At 52.8% G+C, this 23,315-nt stretch overlaps 7 protein-coding genes across 7 annotated transcripts; 4 read left to right on the top strand and 3 right to left on the bottom strand.

The window, feature by feature from the left end:
* Positions 1–898: 898 nt before the first annotated feature.
* On the top strand, positions 899–1,735 carry ACRALDRAFT_2023225 (uncharacterized protein; the record flags this gene model as incomplete). The annotated part of the gene is made up of 1 exon (XM_071020128.1): positions 899–1,735. One exon carries the CDS (start codon positions 899–901, stop codon positions 1,733–1,735), a length of 837 nt encoding a protein of 278 aa, XP_070871181.1.
* Positions 1,736–1,797: 62 nt separating this feature from the next.
* ACRALDRAFT_213626 (uncharacterized protein) lies at positions 1,798–2,608 on the top strand (the record flags this gene model as incomplete). The annotated part of the gene is made up of 5 exons (XM_071024116.1): positions 1,798–1,833; positions 1,904–1,934; positions 2,003–2,328; positions 2,409–2,510; positions 2,537–2,608. 5 exons carry the CDS (start codon positions 1,798–1,800, stop codon positions 2,606–2,608), a joined length of 567 nt encoding a protein of 188 aa, XP_070871180.1.
* Positions 2,574–4,435, bottom strand: ACRALDRAFT_2044959 (uncharacterized protein; the record flags this gene model as incomplete). Its single annotated transcript, XM_071021482.1, has 3 exons — positions 2,574–2,647; positions 2,719–4,152; positions 4,363–4,435. 3 exons carry the CDS (start codon positions 4,433–4,435, stop codon positions 2,574–2,576), a joined length of 1,581 nt encoding a protein of 526 aa, XP_070871179.1.
* Positions 4,436–5,277: 842 nt separating this feature from the next.
* On the bottom strand, positions 5,278–6,740 carry ACRALDRAFT_1083700 (uncharacterized protein). Its single transcript, XM_071019493.1, has 4 exons — positions 6,280–6,740; positions 6,147–6,192; positions 5,888–6,053; positions 5,278–5,824 (listed from the first exon to the last, which is right to left on the bottom strand). Exons 1-4 carry the CDS (start codon positions 6,597–6,599, stop codon positions 5,796–5,798), a joined length of 561 nt encoding a protein of 186 aa, XP_070871178.1. The 5' UTR covers positions 6,600–6,740; the 3' UTR covers positions 5,278–5,795.
* Positions 6,741–11,957: 5,217 nt separating this feature from the next.
* ACRALDRAFT_1037333 (uncharacterized protein) lies at positions 11,958–14,401 on the top strand (the record flags this gene model as incomplete). Its single annotated transcript, XM_071015058.1, has 4 exons — positions 11,958–12,078; positions 12,142–12,524; positions 12,587–14,180; positions 14,241–14,401. 4 exons carry the CDS (start codon positions 11,958–11,960, stop codon positions 14,399–14,401), a joined length of 2,259 nt encoding a protein of 752 aa, XP_070871177.1.
* A 1,232-nt stretch (positions 14,402–15,633) lies between these two features.
* ACRALDRAFT_1045309 (uncharacterized protein) lies at positions 15,634–17,295 on the bottom strand. The gene is made up of 4 exons (XM_071015393.1): positions 16,928–17,295; positions 16,836–16,875; positions 16,463–16,771; positions 15,634–16,338 (listed from the first exon to the last, which is right to left on the bottom strand). Exons 1-4 carry the CDS (start codon positions 17,034–17,036, stop codon positions 15,927–15,929), a joined length of 870 nt encoding a protein of 289 aa, XP_070871176.1. The 5' UTR covers positions 17,037–17,295; the 3' UTR covers positions 15,634–15,926.
* A 324-nt stretch (positions 17,296–17,619) lies between these two features.
* On the top strand, positions 17,620–22,073 carry ACRALDRAFT_1083697 (uncharacterized protein). The gene is made up of 4 exons (XM_071019492.1): positions 17,620–18,627; positions 18,682–19,113; positions 19,182–20,199; positions 20,286–22,073. The coding sequence occupies exons 1-4, from the start codon at positions 17,902–17,904 to the stop codon at positions 21,356–21,358; spliced, it is 3,249 nt and encodes a 1,082-aa protein (XP_070871175.1). The 5' UTR covers positions 17,620–17,901; the 3' UTR covers positions 21,359–22,073.
* Positions 22,074–23,315: the final 1,242 nt, after the last annotated feature.

The raw sequence follows: 23,315 nt of genomic DNA, 5'->3' as shown, positions 1-23,315 counted from the left end.
GGTCTTGACATTGGATGAGCTGGTCGGCATGGACATCTCGTACCCTCATGACCAACTCGCCGGAGGCTCTTCCACCACGACGTCTTTACTTCGTACTCTACTTCCAACCACCTATCGAGACCAACGCTACACGCCGAGCCCTCACTCCGGTTTATATAGAACGTGGGCCCCTTGGTTACATTACGGATCTCTTTTATCAAGGACATCTTCCATAGAGCGCTAGCCAAGCGCTTCGTCGGCATGCTACACGCTGGTTTGAGTGCCTGATGAATTTTGAGTAAGCCACTTGACTCGAAAGACCGCAAATACCTCATATATCCCATTTAATACAATGCAAGTGGCTATGGTCTCGTTTTTCTAGGTCAAGTGAATACCTTATATTGCCTTCTCTCTCATGATCTTCCAAGACGAAATGGATTATGTAATACTCGTGGCGGAGATTCACATGTCAAGATACCTGCTATCCACAGGTTCAGTAACTAGGTCAGATACTATTAGTCCGTAGTACGAGTAAGATAGTTTCTCTTCTCGAAACATTAACCAGATTATTTTGGGCTATAGGTTGCATAGACCAGTGCCATATGGTGACTTGTTAGTCAAGATGGGTGCCGGTGCCTGGCGTCCTGCGATGACGGTGTTGCGCCGGCCCTCACCTCGGTGAGCCTACGGGCCGAGCCGAGGCATTCATATGTATCTTCAACCATCAGCTGAACCTCAACAAGGCACGCATCTTTATCATCTTACAACTATTCCATGCTATTTCAATCTATTCCTCGTTAGCCATAACCTCTTGTCGTTTTTCAGCGGTAACTTACGAATACAACTCGATATACACATCGTACTCAACACCGAGGATCCATTACATCGAACTCTATAAACCACTTCCCTACGCCTCACCATGTCCAACTCAACCGCCCTCTTCGAAATACCCATCCCGCCCATCGACAACCACCCAGGAGGCTCCATCGTCTGCACCACACCACGCCCCCGCGTCTACCTCCTCACCTTCTCCTCTCCCCCCGACAACCGCCTCACCACGCCCTTCTGCCACGCCTTCCTCTCCGCCCTCGACGTCATCGAGCACGCCCACCCGCCCGGCGTCGTCGTCACCACCTCATCCATCACCAAATTCTACTCCAACGGCCTCGACCTCGCCCACGCCACCGAGGCCCCCCACTTCTGGTCCGCCGCCCTCTACCCGCTCTTCCGCCGCCTGCTCACCTACCCCATGCCCACCGTCGCCCTGATCAACGGCCACGCCTTCGCCGGCGGCCTCATGACCGCCATGCACCACGACTACCGCGTCATGAACCCGTCGCGCGGCTTCGTCTGCATGAACGAGGTCATCTTCGGCGCCCCGCTGAAACCCCCCATGGCCGCCATCTTCCGCGCCAAATGCGACGCCGCCACCTTCCGCGACGTCGTCCTCGAGGGGAGGCGCTACGGCGGCCCCGCCGCCCGCGATGCCGGCCTCGTGGATGCCGTGGGCGGGCTCGACGAGGCCTTGGACCTCATCCAGTCCCGCAACCTCGTCGACATGGCCAAGTCCGGCGTCTACGGCCTGCTGAAGATGGAGATGTGGCGCGAATTGCTGGCCCTGCTCGAGACTACCCCCGAGGGTCATGCGGTGCAGGAGGCGGACTGGTCGAGGAGGGCACAAGAGGAGGACGAGAGGGCCGAAAAGGGGAAGCGATTTGTGGAGAAGTGGCAGAAGGCCAATAAAGCCAAGTTGTGAAATGGCATTGTTTCCTGCTTACCCTTCTTTTCCCCTTCTTTCCCTGCTTCGGTAAGGATAATATGAGCAACCAGGCTGTTGTTGCCTGTAAATGCTATGTAACCACTGACCCAAGAGAGGGCTGAAAGAAGACGCAATATACGAGGCACTGGTTCTTGCCATGGTGAGAGGACCCTCAATGACCCGAAACATCAATATGGTAGTGTAAATAATGTAAAATTCATTTAATCGAAGATGAAACTCCACCCATGATGACTACCTACGTAGACATGAATGATTCCATGCGCATCCCAATCCATGAGCAAAACTTACTCGCCCGCGGACTTCGAAGACGGGGACAAAGGAAAGGGAATCAGTCCCAGAGTGCCAAACGCCTGCCAAATCCATCCGTGACCCTTGTCCCAAAACATGTCGATGCCGACCTCTGTGCGCGCGCGCCGTGTGTGTGTATGGTATGTGCGTGTGTCTCTGTGATGCGTCTGAATGTTGTATCCTCCTCCGCCGCATTGCCCACGTGCTGGCGCTTCGCGCTTCTGCTGCCGTCGGCCTCTGCCTGCGTTTCTCGTCGGCTTCCGGGTTCGCCTGCGGTCCGTGTGTCCTCCTCTATACGAGGTAATCCTAGATGGTCCCACTGTAGCCCCTAGATCGCCTAGTCTTCTTCCAGTGTCGCTAGCCCATCGTGCTGGGCAGTGACATGAAGACATGCGCGCTAGTTGTGCTAATATGCGACTGCCCTATGCAAGGCCCCCCTCGTGCCCGTTGGGTTGAAGGCCACGTATGACAGCAAGGGTTTCGGTATAGCCTCGAATGTTCATACTTCTCCCAATGTATGACCGTTTCATACTTGTCGACTGCTACTTGCTGCAGGTGTAGGGGTTGGGGATTTCAAGTGCACATTGAATGCCCACCGGCCTAGAATGACTGTGTTAGACGCGGCGTCCAAGAGAGCGCGTAGACAAGGGAGATGGGGAGCAGAAACGTACCGGTGGCCAGGTTTTCTGCTGTGTCTTCCAGAAGAATAATCCGCCGCTTGTTGCAGTATGAAGTCTTGTCCATCATGACCACCTTGAGCTTACGGTCGCACAGCTCTTGCACCGGTTTCTCGAACATCTCAGACAATGCCTCTACCGCCATTTCCAGATCCTTCTGGTTATCCTCGAAAATCTCAGTCAGGTTGTTGCGCGCAAGATAGAAGGCAAAGGCATACGTCCATTTGAGGGTTTGCCGGCACATTTGCAGGGTCTGCGATGCCGCGTTCAGATATTGCACCTCAATCCACGACATGCCGGACTCTCTTTGCAGTTCGACCATCTTCTTCTCCGTCTTATGGTAGATGTCCTTGTCGAGCTTGGCAGACTGCTCGTGGTTCGCGTACCGGTTGTAGTAGTGTAGGTACCGCTCCAACGACATGCGCGACTTCGCCTGCGCGTCCCTAGCGTCAGTGCCGCTCTTTTCCTCAAAGCGGTTGCAGTTGTACCAGCTGGTACCGTGCTCCGACCATAGGCCCATGCACATCCAACAAAACTCGTGCTTGCACTTGCGGCAAGTCATGTGGTTACAACCGCCGTTCTTTTCGATGGTGCTGTTGCATCTCGGGCACTCCTTAGTATTGGCCGATATCCAGTTGGCAGTCTCCGAGTCGTCGGCACATTTCTTCAGCCATTTCTTCACCAGTTCGCAGGGCGCCGGCTGGTGGTCGTTGAGTATGCAGCCGAAGCAGAACCGATGTCCGCAAAGACAGGCCACAGTGGGGACCACCTTATCCAGGTCCTTCTTCTTGACGCCACATTCGATGGCATTCTGGCAGTCGGGCGCGGGACACCATTTGAGAACATCCTTGTCTTCCACGTAGGTCCTATTGAGCAGCTCTCTATACCGATCACTTAGGCCCGGGGTTACGAGAATGTCGAGAGACTTGGCGTCTATAATGCGGCCACACCCTTCGGCGGGGCACTGAATGCGAGCGGCCTCGCCTTCCTCGCGAATCTTTTGCGTCAGATACTGCCGGTAGCAATCCACACAGTAGCGGTGACCGCACTTCATGGCAAATGTCTGCAGGCCTTCTTCGTCCTCGCAGCAGATGTCACATACGAAGCCGGGTATGGCCTCCAATCTCGGAGCGGCGGTGACATCGGCACCAAGACCCGCCGCCTCGAGAACTTTGGCTCGCTTGTCCATGAGGTCCTCTATCAACCTTTCCTTGTTCCAGCGGAAATGGCGGAGCAGGATAGCAGCATCCTCTTTGTTGATATCAAGAATCATATTCACTTCGTTGACCATCTCATCTTGTTGGCGTTGGATGTCTGCCGGTTCATAGACTTGGAACGAAACGTCATGGGCGACTTTTTTCTTGCTGCTAGAGTCCTTCAATACGCCAAAGTCGGGATCAGGTTCGTCGTCAAAGTCGTCATCGAAGTCTACGGAAGAGGATCCAGTCAGCTTACTGATTCGTCGATGCAACAACAGATTCAGAGACACGAGCTGTCATTCATGGGCTTCGGCCCCATAGGTTGACGAAGAGGTTGGCGGTCGGGTAAAGCCAGGTAAGAATGGACGGGCGAGCGATGGGATGTCAAGGACGGAAAAGCCACATCCAAACAGGTGGAACAGGTGGACAGGCCACTTACCTTCGTCGCCGGAAAAATCCTGCATATCTGCGTCACTAGACATGGCCGACATGAAGTCTTCTTCGGAATCCATGGTGTTGCTGGTGGTGGTGACAGGTGTAGGCGGAGCTTGGGGTTTGGCAGCTGAAGCGATCTTTTTGTTGGGTAAAGCCTCCGTGGGTTGGGAAGAAATTGTCGCCTCAGCTGCCTTTCGTTTCCTGGTCGTGGGGGGAATGGTGACGGTATTGGGCAGATGGACGGGATAGAGGGAACTCTCGGAAGCCTATACAGAATGCTTGCTTTTGTCGGGGCGGATTCTCGAGTCGGAAGGGACCGTCTAAAAGACGAGCAACGTCAGGATATGCGAGGAAGGTTGAATGCAGATGGATGCTGGTTGATGAAGAACGGTGGCAACGGTTCGTAAGAGGCTTCCGCTGAATAGAAGGGATGGATGACTCGAGGCGAGGGGCGGGCGGCAGGGACTGATGTACCAAGGCCCGGAACGATGTGGACGAGTCAGCCTGGGTTGGGAGGTGACGGCTGTGTAGTTTGTAGAAGTTGTGAAGAAGTTCAGAGCTTATACTCTATAAACATACGCGGAACCAGAAGGAATGAACGAGAGGATCGGGAGCGGAAGTAGTCGGTGCCTGTTGACCGTTGATAAGGCGCACGACCGCTGAAGGGGGTGGGGATGATGCTGGCTTGGCTGGGCACGCGGCCTGACCGGACAAAAGTGGGGATGGATATCGGATTTACCTCGGATAAGTTCCAACCTGTCGGACTAAGAGGCTGGCGAAACCCGGGCACTATGATGTCTTGCCACCTTGAGGGTCTACTTCCTCCAATTCAAGGGGTACGGAGTACGGATAATCAAATGCCTTATTACTTCAGGTACACAGGCAGGCACCCAGTTGTCACCCATATCGGCATTGTAAAGAAATGAGGCTATGTTCCTACAAGGTATCCTCACCGGACCTGGCCGTGTTCCCCAAGACGAATGCGTTTCAGTGATCACTGATTAGGTAGGTACTGGTACATTTGCAGCGACGTCTTGTTGTGGGCCAGCAAGCAATAACCTGGTCAATGCAATGTTCACGAACGCGTTGAAGTTTGCAAGGCGCAATGACATAATTGCCCTCTTGAATCGGGCAGCAATGCCTCAGCAGTGCAAACCATGAGAACATCCCCCGCACCGTCCTCTCTGACTTCTCTTGGAAATTCCATGTTGATTGTATGCAATATAATATACACCACGTGGCGTCAGGCCGGCCGATGAACAATCCAGATCTGCGGTCTCAACGATCGATAGGTCTACTCTCCCAGAGCTTCATGAACATGTACTCCTTCGCGTACAGTCACACCTCATCAAAGCCCACGCGGCGCCTCTCTGAGAACACTCTCAGAAGGCACGTGGTCCGTCAGAACTGACATCAAGGGGGTATAACGCCATCCCGTCAGCCCAGCACATTATCGGCCATGGAGACTGTTGGAGTGAGTTAGCTAGCGAATATCGTAGGGACCCAGTGTTAGAGATAGCACGGCGTACCCGAAGTGCCTGTATTGTCGGGCTCGACATGGGCAGATTTGACCTTGCCGTCCTCAACAACAAGAGCATAGCGCTTGCCCCGGACACCGCCAAAGATGGCGCTGCCGTCAAAATCGAGCTCAAGGGCTTTGGTGAAAGCGGCGGAAGGGTCGCCCAAAAACCGAATCTAATTAAGTCAGCTGGGTGTCAACTATTCCTAGGAGCTGCCTTTCCATGAATGAATGGAAGTTGTGACCTAATCAATGGAGATGATACGTACGCCGGTCTGCTGAGCGGGATCCAACTGCTCTCCCCAAGCCTTCATACTGCACAGGTGGGACAACATTAGTTTCGTTATTGACCACATGAAGCAATGAAACATCGTCAAAACCCCACGACAACAGTAAACGTACACGAAAGGGTCGTTGACGGAAACGACAAAGACGGAGCCAGCATCCTGGAGCTTAGGATGGTTGATGTAAGAGGGGATGTGGCTAGATGAACAGACCCCCGAGAAGGCGGCAGGCACGCCAATGATGATGCCGTTCTTGGACTGGAATTCTTCGGCGAGGTTGACTTTGTTTGACGGCGAGTTCTCAACCAGAACCGGCAGGTCGGGGATCTCCTGGCCGACCTTGACGAACGCGCGAGGAGTCGAATGGAAGCTCCTAGTGGCTGCACTGACAGAAGGGCGAGCCAATGCCGCACGGCGGGCTACAATACGGAACGCCATCGTTGATTATACAGTCGGTTGAGTAAAGATGCGAAAATATGTTTTGCTGGCGATTGATTCTCTGAGGATTCACTCTCGACGACGTTCCCTTCGTAGCTGCAGGAAATTAGGTAACCTACGGCCCTGGGATAGCGATGTCGCCAAGTAGGTGGCCAATGGGGTTCGAGGCCAAGCCCAGGGAAATGACATCACGTCTGTTCATCAAATCGTGGCACTATCATGTGGCTGGTGGTGGCGCATATCAATCTCGCTCGCGTCGGTGTATTGTCGGAACGACATGAACTGTGAAGAACCGGGTTCCCGTTGCCGGCAGAGGTATCATGATGCCATGTTCTTGGGAAGCGACGTGTATGGGCTCCTGGGCAGCTATCCGATTTCCTGCGCACAGAGCAAAGTACGTTGTGCGCACAAGGTTCCTAAGCTATGGGTGGAAGAGCTGTGGAAGATGCGAAAGAAGCCTCGGGCTTGATGTCCGGGCCCAGGACCTTGGGGCATCCTTCACTAGTCGTCGCGGCGCAATCAACGAATTTGATGCAGGGGTTCGAGTCCATGGCCGACAATCCAAGACCTGATATTAACCTGCACAATCTGTACCATACAAAGTAGGCATCCGTACCCGCCGTCGTGGCTGTGGGCGACCCAGTAGAGTTGGTTATTCGATAAGAGGACTGAACATGAATTGTCTAAGATCAACCCCACAGGCTGTTTGTTGGTTGTTGTCGCCAGGGGATACAATCCACCGACCAGCGCTTCGGAGCACCGTGCATGCAAGACAACTGTCTAACCTCAAGTGAACCATGCAAAGGGGGCGGGCGGGAATGACCTTTCACCAACCTCTTGGAAACAGGCGAGAGGCGCATCAAGGTGGGTTTGTAAGAGTATGACAACGCGTCAGTATACTTACCGGGCTAGTCTATAGGTAGGCCCGGTTGCCTGTTTCTGATAATAGACCAACATACAAACGGTTGCGTTTCCAACATCACGGCACGGCGACGACGGGGCAGCAACCCCTTGAACAGAGTCGTGAGGTACGAATTGCAGGAATAAAGCGCCTTTCGAATATTTGGTCGGGAGGGGAGTCCAAGGAAGTCCTAAGGTCGCACTGGGTGCTCTTGTCGGGACGCCCTTGCCATGGGTCGTGCAGTTGACAAACGTTTGTGCTAAACAATCGAAGACGGGGAGTGCTCCTGCTGGTGTGTGAGCAGCTGGACGCCACCGATTCGGCACCTACCAAGGCAAATCAAACGTCCATAAATATACTTGGGAGCGACAAGAAAACGCTCATCACAGGGACCGTATGAACATGCGTTGTACGAATACCAGGATTCGAGGTGAGGGTGTCCTTGCGGCACCTGCCGTTGGTGCATGTTGCACGAGCCTTCCCTCCCCCTGTCTTGGGCTCGGACACAACGAAGGGTCACGGTGTTACCAGCCCTGCATGACTTGGAAGAAAACACATTCCCCCTGTACTACGACAAACCGACTCGAGACATGCCGGAATTCTTAGTTGGGGCGATTGTATCAACAACATAGAACAGGAGCCATTCTCGGAGCCATCAATGGGCATGTTGTCAGGTCCTTGGCCTTGAGGTTGCTCATCGTGGGAATTGCTACTCACCCGTAAATGCCAACCATGATGTTATACCAGGCCTTCGCTTTCCCGCCGCGTGATCAACAGGATGAGCTCTGTTACGTAACGGGCATACAGTACACTTGGTGTGCCCTGTTCGACCTCGTTGCCGGCCGAAAGAAAGTGTGGCACCGGCGGACAAGCCTCTCACCGAGGGAGTACAGCGAGAAACCTTGCAACATGTACATATGTACGTTGTATGGAGATCACCCATGTCCCAAAGAAGGGACAACCTTCGGGTCTGATCAAAGAAGTTCCCGATTCGACTTGTTGTTGGACATGAGACTTGTAGACCCTGTCGATTTTCTAGTCACCGTGCATAGGTAGCATTGTTGGCTCGTAATGCGTATCGAGTCGGCAGTGATAATTAGTGGTGGGCTGCATCTACTGCGTTGGTACCTAGCTATGTATTCGTACCTAGATAGGTATGATATTGCCTGGAACAAGTGATACCACATATAGTTATCAGTGGACTTGTAAGACTCGATGCTACGTTCGCGGCATTTGATCAGCAAGGATCAACCTGTCGTGCCTTGCCTTAACTGCCTTTATGTACGTACGTTGTATAGGATGTGTAGTTTGCTTAGCAAATTGATAAACTCAAGCGTCGAATTTGAAAGCATTGCATGATCGGCCGTTACCTGAATGCTGTATCATGTTATCCTGTAATATACCAGTGATAACTTCTTCATCGCACCGCCGAGTATTATCGAGAAGCGTCATCCCAACGTACAGTGCCTACTACCCGTTATCATTATTAGGAAGCCAAAAGGTGACAGGTACCGGTCCCTTCTGTGGCAATTACGGGATCCCATTGATGTACAACGTAGTGCACATCATTGTACGAAGTAGGTACTTCGTAGAGACTGATTACAAACTGCCACTGCTGTACGTTGTACGTTGTATGCGCTAATGAACCCCGGGACCCCGGCGGGGAAGGAGAGGGGTTTTGTTGGAGGGCCCAGTACAAAGTCTCAAGACGATTCGAACCCCTGCTGGTTCCCCTGACGCTTGGTGACCTGCAGCAAGCAGACTGTCGCATCGTGAACCAACCCAACCCACATTGACTACCCACCCAGATAGCCAAAAAATCAAGAAGTGTACGTTGTACAACGTAGTTATAGTGTACATATGTTTTACATACTACAACGTACCTACATTCCGTCACGGATTGGACCTTACCTCTCGCCGGTTTCCTTCGACTTGATGATCTATGCTTCCATCGCGATCAGGCACCGGAGACTTACATATTCGAACACCAGGAGGTACCAAGGTACTGACTGCCAAGCGAAACAACCAGGCACAAACCGGTCATAAGAAGAGACGATGAACGAAACAGAAACCTAAATTCCGACGCCTCTACCACTTTGGTCTTTGGTTATCCTCTCTTACCTGCCTAGGTACTTGTAAACGGTGAAATCAATATCACAGTACCTAACGTTGTATGTATGTACGTTGTATGTACATACCGCACCTCGTATCTCGATCAGGTCATTGCACCGTCCCAGGTCAGGCACTTCCGTCCGTAATTCCACTATGTACACCGCCGTTGCCGCACACATCGCGACCTTGGAAGAAGGTCGACGAGGTCAGTGCAGCGAGACGAACGCTTGTTCTCCACATTATTCACTCCACTTCCACAACGGCGCACCCACACAAGACGAAAGCCAAGACTAATCCATTCCCCTCCAATCCTATTTTGTGTCACATGGAATCTCTCGCATATGTATGTACATGTACATCCAAGAGCGCTCTACATCCAACTGTGCTGTGGTTGGAAGGGGGATGATAACCCGAGACGTACATATAGCAGACTCCGTCTGTTTGTTGACTCACTTAGGTTTGCTAGGGCTATGATTACATATGCACACTATGCCTACCAGCACCGACTCATGCCGCGAAAAAAGGTCTACCCTGAGTGGTAATGCATGGCGCCCGGATTTCTATTAGTTGACTTTGACAACCGAGATATCTGCAAATGCGGAGTTACTAAGTAAGTGCCCTCTCACCCCAGTTTATTAGTAACGTGGGTTAGAGTTAATTAAGTTCACTCGTAACGTGACGTTCATTGGGTAAAATAATCATGTCCCGCGCAGTTGGTGCCGGCATAGGCATAGGCACAACGTGTAATATTGGAAGTTATCACCAAATCTGTCTGCTTTAGACAAATTCGAACGATACTAGACTGTCCGGATGGAATTATAGAGAAGTATGACGATCGAGGTGGTGGAAAGACAATCCATAGTATATATCGTTGTGTGTCAATACAATACATACGTTGTACGTCGCGTAACGTGATTGTATCTGGGTACTTGATAGTATATGTACGTTGTACCTATCTACATATGGTGCCCCTGATTTTCCAACCAGTCAGATGAATTGGTGTGCGCCTCAATGTTACAAACTGTGACAGCGGTATAATACCTGTTCTAAGGGAGGCATTTCATGGCGGTTCCTTGCAGCATTCCCTCTCTTCTATTGAGTACCTTTTGGTGTCTGGTACTGCTTAGGTAGATACCTACACCAACACATGTGGGTACGTAGAGTCGTGTGCCTGGCCTACCCGTGTCAGGCTGGTGCGTGTGGCGCGACCCGAGAACACAATACCCGCAAAACGTTTCTACATCGTTGTACATAAGGTACAGGGTACCTCAAGGCCCCTTTAACCACCCCTACTGGTACCCACCTCCACGAGCCAGGTAGTGGAGTTTTGTTCATCCCACGTCTCCTCGCGTTTCCTTTCCCCTGCCCGTCCCTTTTGCCCTCAATTGCTCTTGCATACCTCTCCTCCGTCCTCCCCTCTTAAATTGCCCTCGCTTCAATCACAACCCTGGGCTCCTCCTCGCCCCTCATCCCGACGCCCGTCTCGAGTCACAATTTCACTAACCCTGGTCCTGTCCACAACTTCTTCTCCCTTTACTTCCTTGCCCCCAACGCCCTGTCCCATCTACCGGTATCCTTTCTATCCAACCACCATCGCCTCCCATCGATTTTTTTTTGCGCCCGTTTGCTTCATTTCTGGGAGCACTCGTACAAGTTCAACATTCTAGGTCCTGATGTATTTCTGTGGACATCCTCGCTTCCGTTCCAGACGCGTCTTCGGTATCTGATGAATCCAAACGACGCCCTTTACGCACGCAGATTCCAACCCATCGGTGCCTGATATCGGGTCACTCTACTTCCGCTCATCTATCGCAGCGCTTTGTCGGAACTACCCTATCGCGGTTGCTTCCCCCACCTTCGACTGACTACGGGCACATCCTGTTCACCACCTTTAAAGCCTACTCCTTGTCGCGCGTCCGAGTCCTCTACAACGGCGTCGAGAACCGCGTGCCCGATCTATTTCGTCGCCTCTCCTTCGCGCAACCGACCGAATCTACCGCACGGGGTTGCTCGCGCTACTGCCAAACTGGGCCTCACCTCGTGTGTGAAGAATCGAGAATTGACTACCCATCTCCGACTGTGCGAAGCGTCTCGTCTTAAGTCGCAACCGAAAGATACACGAGGAGTGCAAGCATCCCACCTCGTCGGCCAGTCTCTTCAGACCGCCCCGACGACGACTCGAATTCCCGTGCCGTCTTAGGGGCTCGCGGATGATATCCCGCGACTAACCACGCCCTTTACCCCGACTTCTAGCGTCTTCCACCATGTCTGTCATGTTGCAGGCCCCGTCTCGAGCCTCCTCCGCGTCGTCGTCTTCGTTTCAACCCATTTCGCGCCAGAATACCATGTCGTCCTACGATGGATCGCGGTCTGCCCGCCAGTCCAAGCGGTACTCTATGTCCGCCCTGTATATGTCCATGTCGGCAAACGATAAGGAGCTCGAAATAGAAGATGATCTTGCGAAAGGTTCGTAGACCTAATCTCATGGATATCTATGCCCTGCATTCCATAGCTGACATGCACGTCTAGCCCAGAAGATCCTACGGGAGCTCAAATCCAAAATTTCTTCCCAATCTAAGAAGAACTTCGTTTTGGAGAAGGACGTCCGATACCTCGACTCGCGAATCGCCCTCTTGATTCAGAACCGAATGGCTCTGGAAGAGCAAAACGAGGTCGCTAGCCATTTAGAAGATGCCACCGACATGCAGGAAGGAGCTTTCCCAAACGATGATAAGACACAAAAATACGGCAATCTGATGTTCCTACTTCAGTCCGAACCGAGACACATTGCCCACCTGTGTAGGCTGGTGTCTATGTCTGAGATTGATTCGCTATTGCAGACAGTCATGTTCACCATTTACGGAAATCAATATGAGAGCCGAGAGGAACACTTGCTTCTTACGATGTTCCAGGTTTGTCTTATTGCCATTACACCTTCGTCTTGGCCTGCCATGAGGCTGACATTACTGCACAGTCCGTCCTTACCTATCAGTTCGACCACACTCCCGAATACTCCTCCCTGTTACGAGCGAATACCCCCGTTTCCCGTATGATGACGACGTACACGCGACGAGGACCTGGGCAGAGTTTCCTAAAGTCGGTCCTTGCGGATAGAATCAACAGTCTCATTGAGCTCAAGGACCTCGACTTGGAGATCAACCCCTTAAAGGTGTATGAGCGCATGATCGAACAAATCGAGGAGGACACTGGCAGCCTACCTCCTTCGATGCCTAAAGGAATCACAGCCGAACAGGCGGCCGAAAATCCCCAGGTCCAGGCGATCATTGAGCCACGATTGACGATGCTCACCGAGATTGCCAGCGGCTTCTTGTCAACCATCATCGACGGGCTTGAGGAAGCGCCGTACGGCATCCGGTGGATCTGCAAACAGATCCGAAGCCTGACCAAGCGCAAGTACCCAGACGCCAACGACCAAGTCATCTGTACTCTTATCGGCGGGTTCTTCTTCTTGCGCTTCATCAATCCGGCCATCGTCACACCCAAATCGTATATGCTCATCGACGGTCAGCCGGCGGAGCGACCTAGGAGAACCCTAACTTACATTGCGAAAATGCTTCAGAACCTCGCAAACAAGCCTTCCTATGCCAAAGAGCCTTATATGGCGAAGCTCCAACCGTTTATCCACCAGAACAAGGACAGGGTCAACAAATTCATGCTCGACCTGTGCGAAGTGCAGGATTTCTACGAGAGCCTGGAGATGGACAATTACGTGGCCCTCTCGAAGAAGGACCTCGAGCTCTCCATTACGCTCAATGAAATCTACGCAATGCATGCGCTGATTGAGAAGCACCAAGCAGAGATTTGCAAGGATGAAGGGTCGCACTTGTCTATCATCATGAGCGAATTGTGCAGCGCGCCCCCTCAAGTTCCACGAAAGGAGAACCGGGTCATCAATCTGCCCCTGTTCAGCCGCTGGGAAACGGCAATTGATGACCTCACGGCCGCACTTGACATCACACAGGAGGAGGTATACTTTATGGAAGCCAAGTCCATCTTTGTGCAGATGATGCGGTCGATCCCCGCCAATAGCCCAGTTGCGCGTCGGCCCCTGCGCCTCGAGAGAGTTGCGGATGCCGCGGCTACCAGCCGCAACGACGCCGTCATGGTACGCAAGGGTATCCGCGCCATGGAGCTGCTTTCCCAGCTGCAGGAGCTCAGGGTGATAGACAAGAGCGATCATTTTGGCCTGCTTCGCGACGAAGTCGAGCAAGAGCTTCAGCACCTTGGCTCGCTTAAAGACGCAGTCATTCGGGAAACCGAGAAACTCGAAGAGGTCTATAAGACTATCCGTGACCACAACTCGTACCTCAATGGACAGCTCGAGACGTATAAGAGTTACCTGCACAATGTCCGGTCCCAGAGCGAAGGAACGAAGAGAAAACAACAGAAACATCAAGTTCTGGGCCCGTACAAGTTCACGCATCAGCAGCTGGAGAAAGAGGGCGTCATCCAAAAGAGCAATGTCCCTGACAACAGGAGAGCAAACATTTACTTCAACTTCACGAGCCCGTTACCGGGGACTTTTGTCATTTCACTACACTACAAGGGTAAGGACATGGAACCCCCGTTGGTCTGCTTATCACCTCGAGTACTAAGGCTTGATACAGGACGAAACAAGGGTCTCTTGGAGCTTGACCTCAAGCTAGACGACCTTTTGGAGATGCAAAAAGACAATCAGGACGAGTTGGATCTCGAGTACGTTCAGTTTAACGTGCCCAAAGTCTTGGCGCTCTTGAACAAGCGGTTCGCAAGGAAAAAAGGGCGGTAAATTCCAGTTTGCCTCACCTCATCATGTCACGACTTGTACCACTTGTAACTGGAGATACCCATCGCTGGTCTGTTTTTGGCGTTACTCTTTCTTTTTTCCTCTTCTTTTCCCCTTTTCCCGGGGGTCATCTTTTCTTTTCCTCTTGATACCACTGCGAGTTTCCTCTGTTCGATCTTCGAACTCCAAACCGCGTCGCTGCGGTTTTGAAATTCCATGTCTGTGGCGAGTCATCTAGGGGTTTTCCTTCCCGGGGCCCCTCTGGGATTTTTTGCAGTCTGAGATTTTGCATTGCGTCTCGAGTCTGGCGACACCTTGAGCGACTTGGATTGTCCGGTAGATTCCGTACATCCAACCAAGATGTAATTGCGGTATAGAGGTGGAGGGGAGGGCGTTGTCTTTACATTTAGCCCAGGCTGACGCCTGACAGTGATGGAAAGCTGGGATCAATCGAATTCTTGCGCTGAATGGGGTCGTTGTCATGGGTGGTGTGCTTGTTGATGGACTTATCGATCGCCTCTGTTTTGACGACACATTTCTTGTTCTGTTCTCCGACAAAGACTAGAGAGCGCCTACTACACATATATAGGTTCCCGAAAGGCACGTTCGGCTGGTCCGGCGGTAATGAGGAATAATATCGGTTCACTATTCGCGCAACGCTGCCCTCTCGCGATACTAAGACGAGAAATGTACTAAGGGGTCCCATGACTGGCTGGCGACCTTCTGCGTCGCGCTTTCCATTGTCTTAGTATAGCAACACTCGTGAGCTATCTCTGGACGTAGCTGGAATACAACTGGGAGGCAGAAGATCTTTCAGATAGTAATAATGACTGAGCAACGTGCCGTTTTCAAGCACGGGGTGTCAGGGCGGATACCTGGACAATGCTATGTATGAAAGCTGTTAGCTTTTGTGCCATGGCTATGACGAGTGTAGACATGGGGTGAATCCGACCCTGTATTTTCCCTCTTCTAAAATAATAACATCTCAGTCAGCAATCTATCGATAGCCCCAACCCTAGAAGAAGCCTTGGCTCGACGTGCTGGAAGATCCTGGAGACCTATGGAGTCCCATCTTGTGTAGATTCGACTGGTTTCCACTTCTTGAGATCCGACGCTGTCGATGGCAGCCCCGTGCTACGTACGCTACATCGTCGTCAATACGCGATGTTCTCTCCGGATCAAAAACGCTGAGGAAGGCGTCATAGCTATGTACGTGCTCAGAAGACTGGACTTGACGCGGAAAGAGTATTAGACCGTTAAGAGGTCGCATTGGTATCTATGTCGCAAGGTATCTAAGCACAGCTCTTCGCACAAGCCCATCGTCGAAGCGGCATGGTCAAGTCAAGCGCCGTCCAAATGACTCAAGTCTCCCAGCCACAACGTCTGCTTCCATATGTACACTACACCCGGGGGCGCTCAACCCGTGGTACAATCGTTCCAGTATTTGAATGGAGGAATGGACTAATGGCCAGTGGTGATGAAAGAGTCCGTAAAGCTGAGAAGACAGGACTCCTTGTGATAGGGTATGTTAGTGGGACTTGACCTCGGCAGGCTTTGCCTGATTTCCGGCGGCGGCATTGCCAGCCTTGTCAACCGTGTCCACGTCCATGGCATCTTCGTCCATGGCCTCGCCCTCGCCTAGTTCCTCTTCGTCGAGCTCGTCTTCGCTCTCGCCTTCAATGTCCACACTGCCGTCATCGGACATTTCGTCCTCCTCTGCATCAAGCGCCTTGCCATTCTCGAGGTTGGCGCCGTTCTCAACGCCACTCATATCCGCGTCATCGCCCGGGGCCTTCTTCTTGTCGTCGGTCTTCTCTGCCACAGCAGTCTCGGCCTCCTCCTCTTCCCTCTCTTCCGCCCCGTAATCTTCGTCGTCGGGGGCTAGATCGGCCTCGGGCTGCTCGGGAGGGAACTCCGCAGGAGCAGAAGCCTCGGAATCCCTATAGGTGTTTTTCGTTAGAACACAATTTACTCTTTTTGCATCGGCTGGGGACACCCTCGATGTTGAGGTAAAAGGCAGCAGCGCATTGGCTGGGAGGGAAAATATTATGCATGGGGACATACCATTTGATAGCGAAGCGCGTTACACGTGGCTTTTCCGAGAGGATATTGCGCCTGACCCGCTCAATAAGGGGTTTCGAGGGTGGCTCCGCGTTCAACTCCTCCGAGTCATACTCGTTGTTGACATAGTATCCAACGCGCACGAATTCACGTCCGTCGTAAGCGCAAGTCAGAAGAATCACCGTGACACCCAGGATATCGGCGTCGGGAATGCGGCTCGTGTCAGGGGCGTCCGCCTCGAAGATGAACTTGTTGACGCCGACGGGAATCGGGCCAACGAGGAGGGAATCGAGTTCCTGATCGTACTGATCGCTGAGGCAGGTCAGTACATCCGGCGCCAAAGGTTCGGGAATCACATGGGTGCAATGAGACGAACCTGGTAGCGGAGCCAACGTAGGTGAGCTTCCACTCGAGATCTGCCACCAGTTAGTTTGTCGCCAAGGATTCAGATCGAGCGGCGTCGTGTACCCTTCTGTAGCTGCTCGAGACACTCGAAAGTGATTTCAAACTCGTATTTGTCGGTGAACTTGGCTGGGTTGTTCATCACCTGAACACCCAGAAGCGAGACGGCAGACATGGTGGCGATCTAGGTATCGGTGACGAGATATGGGAAGATAAAATGGAAAGCTAGAACACACGATAACCACCTAGTCGGGAGAAGAACAAAGTAAGACACGCTCTGTTGCGATGGTGGAGTCGGATAGTCGAGAGAGTGAGGCGCACGATCTAAAGCGAGGGGGCAGGGAAACTAGATGCGGCAGGCACACGGTCAGAAAAAAAAACAATAAGGTCGCTGGTGCCTTCTCTTATTGCAGAGGGATATTGACGGGGAAAAGAAGGTGTGGTTTCGGGACGCGCTTGCTGCTTTGATGCTACGCAGTAAATATTAGGTATCTATTTACAGTGAGTACGTACTGTACCTGACTTGGTTGACGCGCGAGTTTTTCGCGTAAAGTGGTTATGGCTCCCACTGCCTAATCCGTATTGGGATTTCGAAGTGGTGGTCGCGAAAACCTTCCAGAGGGTCCCTGCACATCTAGCTGGTGACCACACCGCCCAAAAGCCGCTAGACCAATCGGGCGATTTTGCCGCTTTCTTTGAGCTTGCTTAGGTACGTACTTTCACCTCTTGACATTTTCTGCTGCGATTACTCGACTTCGGTTTGCTTTGCTTCGTCCTCGGATCAATCCATCACACAGCCAGCACCATACGCCAAATACTAGGCGCAGCAAACGAATCCATCATCACCCCTCTGATTGAATCTCTACAGGGTCACACAGTCTCGGATTTCCGCCCAAAAGTGCTTACAGAGCAATCTGCCCGACCGACGTCACGCGCTGCGAGCGCCTGGTTGACCTCTCAAGGCCAATCGACGACATCACCAAAGCATTAAACCGACGCACCAGCTTCGAATTTCGACGCAGCCGCACCCCGGACTTGCGATGACTTCCGAGAACCCTGGTAATGAACCCAACCTCGAGGGTGAGGCTTGGGGAGAAGAGGAGGCAGGATATGGGGCTACCAATGAAGACCAGCATAGCGACCAACAAGCTCAAGACCCTGATTTCCCCGTTGCCCACGCTTCCCACGGTGATACAAAAGAAGAAGAAAAAGAAGAAGAAGGGGGAGAGGAAGATGGTGCAGACGATGGGGGAGAATACGACCCAGAGTCGATATCAATATCCTCCCCTAAACCCCTTTCGGAGCCGCCCCAGCCCGCCGCAAAAGTTTCTCCTCCCAAGCCGAAGCCTGTTAAGCCCAAGACGTCCGGAGGTTTCATATTGGCGGACTCGGATGACGAGGATGATGCTCCTACGTCTGACAACTTGGCAGCTCAGGCTATGAACGTCCCTCAAGGCCCTCTTCCCAATGCCTCTCACTCTCCTAGTCAGGAACCAATAGCTGCCTCTGCTACTATGTTGAACAATGGAAATGAGACCACCACCGCGGCCTCGGGCACTCCAGCCCCTCATCAAGCGCATGCTGTGTCTGTGTCTGAAACCAGGGATCCCATCGACCTCATTGGCCGCCTCGAGGAGCGCATCAAGGAAGATTCCCGCGGCGACATGGATGCATGGCTAGCCCTCATGGCCGAGCATCGCCGTCTGAACCAAGTTGACGCCCTGCGCGATGTTTACGAACGATTCGTCAAAGTCTTCCCACAAGCGGTATGCTTCTCTTGCTTTGTCGGCTTTTGACTGCCATGCTAACCCGTCTGATAGGCCGATATCTGGGTAAGCTGGATCAACCTCGAGCTGGATTGCATGAACACTACGGCAGCCGAAAGCCTATTCCAGAGGTCTCTCCTGACCGTGCCGAATGTTCAACTCTGGACTACGTATATCAATTATATCCGCAGAAGAAACGATCTCACCAAAGACGCCAACGGCCAGGCTCGCCAAGTAATCAACCAGTCGTACGAGTTTGTGATTGACAATGTTGGTGTGGATCGGGATTCGGGACAGCTCTGGAAAGATTGGATACAGTTCATCAAGAGCGGCCCCGGTCAGGTCGGGGGTTCTGGATGGCAAGACCAGCAAAAGATGGACCAGCTACGGAGAGCCTATCACCGAGCCATTACCGTACCGATGGGGTCTCTCACTGAATTGTGGAAAGACTACGACCAGTTCGAACTCGGCCTAAACAAAACAACCGTGAGCTCTCCCCTTTTCCCCCATACAGGCTCGGCAGCTACTCAGGCCTGGACTAACATCTCAAGCAGGGCCGACAATTCATTCAGAAAAGATCGCCAGGCTACATGACAGCCAAGTCCTCTTGCCTGCAACTAGATCGCAAAATTGCCAAGCTTCAGCGGACCACCCTCCCCCGTCTGCCACCGGCGCCCGGCTTCGCGGGTGAACAGGAGTTCATGGAGCAGGTGGACTTGTGGAAGCAGTGGGTGCAGTGGGAGAAGGAAGATCCTCTCGTTCTCAAGGATGAGGAGCCGGAGGCCTACAAGCAGCGCGTCCTCTACGTCTACAAGCAAGCCCTGATGGCCCTTCGATTTTGGCCGGAGATGTGGGTCGATGCTGCCGAATGGTGTTTCACCAACAACGTTTTCAAGGACGGCATCGATCTCGGAATGAAGTTCTTGACGGATGGTATTGAGGCCAACCCGGAAAGTGTCTTGCTGGCTCTGAAACACGGCGACCGCATCGAGATGACGTTCCCCGCCAGCGATTCCGAGGAGAGCAAGGCAGCACGTGCCAAGGCTGTCCGTGCGCCGTATGACCAAGTCTTGGACACTCTGTACAAGATGATGCAGAAACTCAAGGAACGCGAGAAGAACGAGCTTGCCCAGATTGAACAATTGGCGGCAGCTCAACAACCGGCATCGAACGAAGACGACAAGGACGAAGATCATGACGCCGGCGCTGAAGGCTCGTCTCGGAAATCCGCACATGAGGAGAGACTCAAGGCTGTCAAGCAGGGTTTTGCGGTGCAGACGGACCTTCTAAAGCGGACCATCTCGTTCGTGTGGATTGCTCTCTGCCGCGCTATGCGCAGGACACAGGGTAAAGGTAGTCCGACTTCTGGCCTTAGGCAGGTCTTCACTGAGGCCCGCGGCAAGGGACAACTCACGAGCGATGTCTACGTGGCCGTTGCCCTGATCGAAGCGGTCGTGTATAAGGATGCTGCAGGGGGGAAAATCTTTGATCGTGGTTCAAAGTTGTTCCCAGAGGACGAAGATTTCATGTTGGAGTACATCAAGTTTCTCCATTCCAAGGACGACACCACAAGTAAGTCAACAGACGAAAGCCCCTTTGCCCGTAATCGGTTGATCCCTTCATTTGTGCAGCTAGTTGACGGTGGTATTCCTCGATAGATGCTAGGGTTGTCTTCGAGACGTGCGTGAATCGCCTGACGCAGAAGCCCGAGAAGAAGGACAGAGCAAAGCGGCTGTACATGTACTTCCACAAGTACGAGTCGCAATACGGCGAGCTTGCGTCGATTGTCAAGTTGGAAAGCAGAATGGCCGAGCTGTGGCCAGATGATCCCAAACTCTCTCACTTCGCAAACCGCCACTCGGTGGCAAGTTTTGACCCGATTGCGTACAGGCTCATCGTGTCCCCCGCGGTTCAAATGCGGCCCCAGGTCATGCCATCCATTGAGCACCCGGCTTCTTCGGTCCGCAACAGCCCGCTCCCGGTCCCGGCCACCGCTCGCCAGACCGCCAGTCCGGCCCCTCCCCATTTCGCAGCGATGGCATCTCCCAAGCGACCCTTACCCGTCGATGACCACGAGGAATTCAACAGGCCACGCAAGCTGGCGAGGGGCGAATCCCCTCTGAAGGGTGCTGCCGGTCGGCGCCTGGACCAACAGAGACGAAACCACGGGGCGCCACTCTCGCGAGACATCACCTTCTTCTTGGGCATCCTTCCGCCAGCGCACACGTACAACGCTCAGCTCTTCAAGCCCGTGAACATGGTCAACTTGATCCGGGATACGACGGTCCCGGACTACAGCACATGGAAGGCAACTCAAGACCCGGCGGCGAGGCAATCCGGCAGCGTGCAGTCTCGTATGCCTGCGCCCACGACGTCGCACGGTCGTCAAGCATCCAGCGGTGATTATCCCCCCTACGGCACTTACCCTCCTGGGGGGCGGGATTCCCCGAATCCGCGGCCTCTTAGCCCTTACGGCGGCAATGTCGGACAGCGGGTTGCCGCCCAGTCAGGTTACAGAAACTCTCCTTTGCGGGCGGAATCCGGGGCCGGCTTCGAGGCGGCGGCCTCGGCGTACCGTCAGGATGTTCCCGTGTACCAACAAGCTCCTCCAAGCCAGTGGCCTCCACCTGGTCAGGCCCCGTACGAGGGGAACGCTCCTCCGACCTGGGCACCTCCACCGGCTGGCTACGGCGCACCTCCGCCCCAGCAATATGGACAGTACCAGTATTAGCGCATTGTGATGGTGCTGCCATTCGTCAATCCCGAATGAATTGGTGGGCCTTTATTGTTTGTGCTGGTTCTATACACCCATCCCTCGCCCAGCATCCCGCTCTTCGTTGCCCAGATGTGCCGTCCGCGTTTAGATTGGATAGTAGACGCAAGGCTTTGCCCTGCGGTCTCAGCAAAAGTATTCATTTGTCTAGGTTCGGTTGCTTGGTTGGGGCAACGGACGGAAGGAAAAAGCCCACGGGGCTTCCTTGACCATGGACGAACTGCTTCGGCCGAACGCCTCCAAGGCACGCAACTCGAAGAAGGGAGCGGAATTCGAGTGAAGTGCCTGGGCACTATGGACTTGGAATGTCTGGCCCCGGAGATTCCAACATTGTAAGCACATCTCTACAAAAAGCTTTCCGTGTCACTTTCTCTTTGGCGTTCATGGCACACGGTGGTTTCCAGGGCATTCTTCGGGCGGACTGTCTGTCACCCGGCTCTTTCATTTGCTTCATAGAATAGGGTAGTATAGCACCACAGCCGATATGGGGAGGAAGCCGCACATTGGGCCCGGCGGGAATGAAGGGGGAAAAAGCAAGGAGGGGAGGACTGGGCGTGCAGCTTGAGGCGGTAGGGACAGTTACCAGGTAGTCCGCGTACGTTAGTATCACCTCCTTCTAGCTTATAATATAATAGGTTGAGAGTCATGCCATGGAGGCTTTTGCATCTGTTGCAGGTCACGGTTGGCCATGGCCGTCTGTCACTTGCTCCCCTCTGTGCTATCAAGTTCTCTAGTAAGTTTGCGCCCTGGATGATTAGGGGCTGCTTGCCCCTGAATGCCGATGTTAGTCTTATTGACCTGCCTATGGACATTATACGCTGCCAAACTACGTGCTGGGTTGGAATGCAACTGAAAGTGAGCTAAGGGTGATCTTAGGTTGATATTACCGGCGACTTATAGACACTCTTGACAATCTTGTCCATTGTAAGTAACCTTGGGTATATTGCTTGGCCATGTCTTTAGCCTTGCATTTCATCAACTTTTTCTAGACAAACATCCAACGATATCACGACTCGTTAACCTCCAACACATTGTCCTTAAGGTGGATTCTATATAAACTCACTCCCCTATCTAAAGTAGGTATGTCAAGACAATGTGCTCTATCATCCCATGGTGTTCCGGCGTCTAGTTCATGTTATTTGTGACTCGTATTCGTTGTTTAGAGCCAGGTTACTCTGCTCTCACCCTATCCGGTTACTCACTTGCCCTTCCTTTACCAGGCTTGATACGATCACCAGGTCAACACAAGGGTGTCACTTTCTTTTAACTTTTAAGTGTACCTGGGTACTTATCCGTTGCCTTTAGACGGCCTGGGTTGCTCCTTCCCTTTCTGCCTGTCTTGATCAGGCCATCAAGGTAGGAAGCGTCTCATGATCCTACCCTTCTGACTCCTACCTCAATAGAGCCAAGGCAGCCGCAAGAGTCTCAGGAGGGTATAATATCATATCCTGTTTTCAAGCCTCTTCTTCTTCTCCCAACTCTTCTACCAACTGTTTATCCAGCCTTTTCTCTGCCAAAGACGCTCCTATATACTACTTTCCTCCATCTGTTTGCCCAGTTCTCTCTCCTGGCCTATACATCATCATCTCCCCTCTCCCAACTTCTGCAAACCAACAGCAAACATCTGGTGATTAGATTGGATTCGTCACGTTGCTGGTAGGCAAAGCTTTCCACCACGTCGCGTGGCTGCTAGGAAGTTGCCTTTTGCACGTACCTCTTGCCCTCTCTGCAAGAAAACACAAGCAAGCACCTTCCTCCCACGCAACACCCACGCAAACGAGGGCCCTGCCTATATATATATCCATCCCTCCCTCCCAGTCCTGCGAGGGTTCACTTTCTCCTATCTTCAACCATCTTCTTTTTTTCTTTCCATCACCTCTGCTCACATTCAACCAAATCTCGACTTCTCTTCCAT

This window comes from Sodiomyces alcalophilus (genome assembly GCF_042370955.1).
Source record: "Sodiomyces alcalophilus JCM 7366 unplaced genomic scaffold ACRALscaffold_10, whole genome shotgun sequence".
In the NCBI taxonomy this organism is placed as follows: domain Eukaryota; kingdom Fungi; phylum Ascomycota; class Sordariomycetes; order Glomerellales; family Plectosphaerellaceae; genus Sodiomyces; species Sodiomyces alcalophilus.
Note: the sequence above shows the minus strand (reverse complement) of the source record. Positions and strands in the feature narration are given on the sequence as shown.

Coding starts and splice junctions, on each gene's coding strand:
- ACRALDRAFT_1083700 (XM_071019493.1), bottom strand. CDS start 6,599: ATGGCGTTCCGTATTGTAGCCCGCCGTGCGGCATTGGCTCGCCCTTCT. Junction 6,193..6,279: donor TCCGTCAACGACCCTTTCGT/GTACGTTTACTG, acceptor CCACCTGTGCAG/TATGAAGGCTTGGGGAGAGC. Junction 5,825..5,887: donor CGACAATACAGGCACTTCGG/GTACGCCGTGCT, acceptor TCACTCCAACAG/TCTCCATGGCCGATAATGTG.
- ACRALDRAFT_1083697 (XM_071019492.1), top strand. CDS start 17,902: ATGACTTCCGAGAACCCTGGTAATGAACCCAACCTCGAGGGTGAGGCT. Junction 18,628..18,681: donor TCAAAGTCTTCCCACAAGCG/GTATGCTTCTCT, acceptor CCCGTCTGATAG/GCCGATATCTGGGTAAGCTG. Junction 19,114..19,181: donor TCGGCCTAAACAAAACAACC/GTGAGCTCTCCC, acceptor CATCTCAAGCAG/GGCCGACAATTCATTCAGAA.
- ACRALDRAFT_1045309 (XM_071015393.1), bottom strand. CDS start 17,036: ATGTCTGCCGTCTCGCTTCTGGGTGTTCAGGTGATGAACAACCCAGCC. Junction 16,876..16,927: donor TCTCGAGCAGCTACAGAAGG/GTACACGACGCC, acceptor AACTGGTGGCAG/ATCTCGAGTGGAAGCTCACC. Junction 16,339..16,462: donor ACGCGCTTCGCTATCAAATG/GTATGTCCCCAT, acceptor AAACACCTATAG/GGATTCCGAGGCTTCTGCTC.